Source organism: Salvia splendens, unplaced genomic scaffold (genome assembly GCF_004379255.2).
Source record: "Salvia splendens isolate huo1 unplaced genomic scaffold, SspV2 ctg859, whole genome shotgun sequence".
Lineage (NCBI taxonomy): Eukaryota > Viridiplantae > Streptophyta > Magnoliopsida > Lamiales > Lamiaceae > Salvia > Salvia splendens.
In genome coordinates, this window is record NW_024599541.1 from 12,451 (window position 1) to 15,505 (window position 3,055).

The 3,055-nt window shown below is 44.6% G+C and overlaps 1 protein-coding gene across 1 annotated transcript; it reads left to right on the top strand.

Annotated features, from left to right (window-relative positions):
* The first annotated feature begins 1,457 nt into the window (after nt 1–1,457).
* Nucleotides 1,458–2,087, top strand: LOC121791629. The gene has a single exon (XM_042189499.1). The coding sequence runs from the start codon at nt 1,458–1,460 to the stop codon at nt 2,085–2,087; it is 630 nt and encodes a 209-aa protein (XP_042045433.1).
* The last annotated feature ends 968 nt before the right edge of the window (nt 2,088–3,055 follow it).

Below are 3,055 nucleotides of genomic sequence, written 5' to 3' on the forward strand. Positions count from 1 at the left end.
GACAGATCCTTATTTAGCCTACGCAGTTCGGCAGCAAAAGCCGATAAGTGCCTCCAAGAGTTCGGAGTCACCTGACCTAAAGGGAGTTGAAAAAAATCAAGAAGCTCTACAAAAGGTGGGGGAAGAGGGAAACGAAGCCCGCATTCTAAGCAGGCTTCGTAAACGGTGGCATAACCCTCCGGCGGGTCGTTAGCCCTATGATCATCATCGGGAACCACCGCCTTCCCCCGGGAAGAAGATATTTTTCGTGTAGAGATATCACGGTGTCCTTACTCAAGACGCTGTGAAAGTGCTCTACGGTCTTCTCCCCGGATTCTTTCCGGCTAGGAGACCCCTTATCCCTTTCCTACCGCTACCCGACTCCGAAGAAGAAGAAGACATTTTTCTTACTTTTTGAAGGTGAAGAAAGTCTGAAGAAGTTCTTGAAAGCGGAGAGAGAATTTTCGCAAAGGAGATAGAGTGCAGAAGAAGCAGTCGCAAAAGTGCTTCAATGATGAAGAAGGGAGGTATTTATCAGATTCGGCGAAGATTTCAAAATCGTCGCACCGTTTCGAATCCCACCTTTTCAGGATTCAACGGCCGGATTTTACTGTCGCATTTAATGCAGCCACATGCAAGGCACGTCCCCTGACGTCAGCCCCCCCCGTACCTTTATCCAGAATGCCGAAGTGACTCGCTTCGCCGAAGTGATTCACTTCGTCTTTCGGGGGGGGTAGTGATGGGGTGCGTACTAAACAAGCCCGACAGCAATGACGGCCCATCAGCCCAAAGCCCAAGGAAGAGTATGAGTTCGGCATTACCAAAGAGTTCGGCCTCAGCCTACAGCTCGGTAAAAGCCGACCAATCAAGCTCTGCGAGTTCGGCATTACCAAAGAGTTCGGCCTCAGCCTACAGCTCGGTAAAAGCCAACCAAGCTCTGCTCTCAGGTCGGCATCAAGCTCTACTCTCAGATCGGCAACCAAAGCAGTTCGGTCTCAGTTTTCGACCGAACAAGGAGTTAGTGGACCCATGCAGGATTTCCACAACTTCCAACACACCCACTACCACGTGGCGTCAACTCAGGCCACGATCTTAGGCCATGACCTACACGACCTCCACGACCTAGAGTGATGATGTAAGCCACGATCTTAGTTCAATGTATAAATAGAACTTAGATCTGATAGAAAGGGGTTAAGCTCTCTAGAGATAAAACACCATATAGCAAGTTTGTATTTGTAAGCTGTAGAAAACAGATCAAGCAATACAACTCTGCCCTCTTTTCTTCCCGTGGACGTAGATTTACTTCAGTAAATCGAACCACGTAAATTCTTTGTGTCGTGATCTGTATTTTCCTGCATTCATCATCATCAATAATTCGCGGATTCATCACTCCGCGCAACAACCCTAACTCGTCCAGCCCTAATTCGAACCCTAGCACGCCTTCGATTGGAGTTATCTCGCCGCCGCTGGAGCCGCAGATGGTGGTTAAGTCCACCAAGCGCGCTTGCATTGTTGGCGTCGCGCTGGATTGCTACTACAAGCAGATCTCGCAGATGCCGAGTTGGTCAAAGCTTGACTTATGCAATTTTGCCGCTGTTTGGGCGGGCTTGGATTGCCCCTGCACTTCAGAGTTCGACGGAAAACCTGAGAATTTTGTGGAGAAGAATGATGAGCGCCGTGAGAACGGATTTGGGGATGATATTAGGGTTGAACCAGACGAGATTGATCATGTGGTGGTGGAGAGAGTTAAGAATTTAGAAATCGAAAACGGTAATTCAGCAGAAATCGATGAAGAGGACTTTAGAATTCCGCTGCCATGGGAATTGTTACAGCCAGTTTTGAGAATTTTGGGGCATTGTTTGCTGGGGCCCTTGAATGCTGATGAGGTGAAGGATGCAGCGTCTGTGGCTGTGCGGCGCCTATATGCTAGGGCTTCGCATGATCTGGCCCCGCGAGCAATTCTAGCTACAAGGAGTTTGATCCAGCTTGATAAGGGGACGCGTGAAGCTGCCAATGCGGCTGCTGCAGCAGCTGCCAATGGTACTGGTTCGAATGTTAACACTCCCAGTAAGGCTAAGAAACCCGAGATGCTTTTAGTTTCCAAGTGATGTTACTCTGTCAGAATTTTCCTGTTCTTAACTTGCATTTGTTGTTCATTGTGAGAATGTGTGGTTTTGTGCAGATTATTAATTGTTACTAGAACTATACGTATAGATAAAAGTATTTGCTTTTGACGGAAGGTAAAGCGCCAGATTAAAGGGTGCATTATATTGTTTATTTGATGTGTACCTATTCTTGTTCAAATGCTTTTGATTCCTGAGTTTTGTTGTTGATATGGCACTTTGGTGCAATATATAGAATTCCCATTATTTTTGTTTCTTAATTGATTAGCTTGTAATTGTTTTACTCATAATTAACATTGAAGATGCCATTTGTGTGGCACTCTCTGTGCTATCTATTTTGAGTTAAATAAGTGTTCTCTTTCTCTTAGCAACAATGATTTCTGAAAAGGAACACGAATGGATGAGTTTTCATTAGTACAATGCGGAGACGGTAGACGTGCCTATCGTTTTGACTTTAGTAGTACATATTAGGCAACAACATTTTTCATGCTTTTTACTTCTTGGCAATAATTTTAGCTCAGTTTCATTCTATGTGAGAGGGGAAGCATTACTTTTGCTATTGCCCTCTATGATTTTTCAGAGTGGTGGCAGGCTGCATACTAAATCAAATTCATGTAACAATAAAGTGTTAAGTGAATTTCTGTTTTTCAATGGCTATCTTTCGACAACGTAAATAGTTCCCCAAAATCTGTGGACTAGTGATCCTCACCCTTACTTAGAACCAGGAAGCAAAGATTATGGATTCAAATAGAAAAGTGGTACTTATGAGTTTTGAGCTTGAGAACCCCTTGCTTCCACCCTGTTAGAGTGAGTTCTCAATGAGTGAATGACCACTCACTATGTTATACAAGAGAAACTAGGGTCTTAGGGTGATTTTATATGGTTTTATCCAGTGACTGATGCAACAAGACTGAGTATCTGCACGTATTTGGAGAAAACAAAAATAAGTATGA

Excerpts from the sequence above, each read along its gene's own strand:
- LOC121791629 (XM_042189499.1), top strand. The coding sequence starts at position 1,458 with ATGGTGGTTAAGTCCACCAAGCGCGCTTGCATTGTTGGCGTCGCGCTG.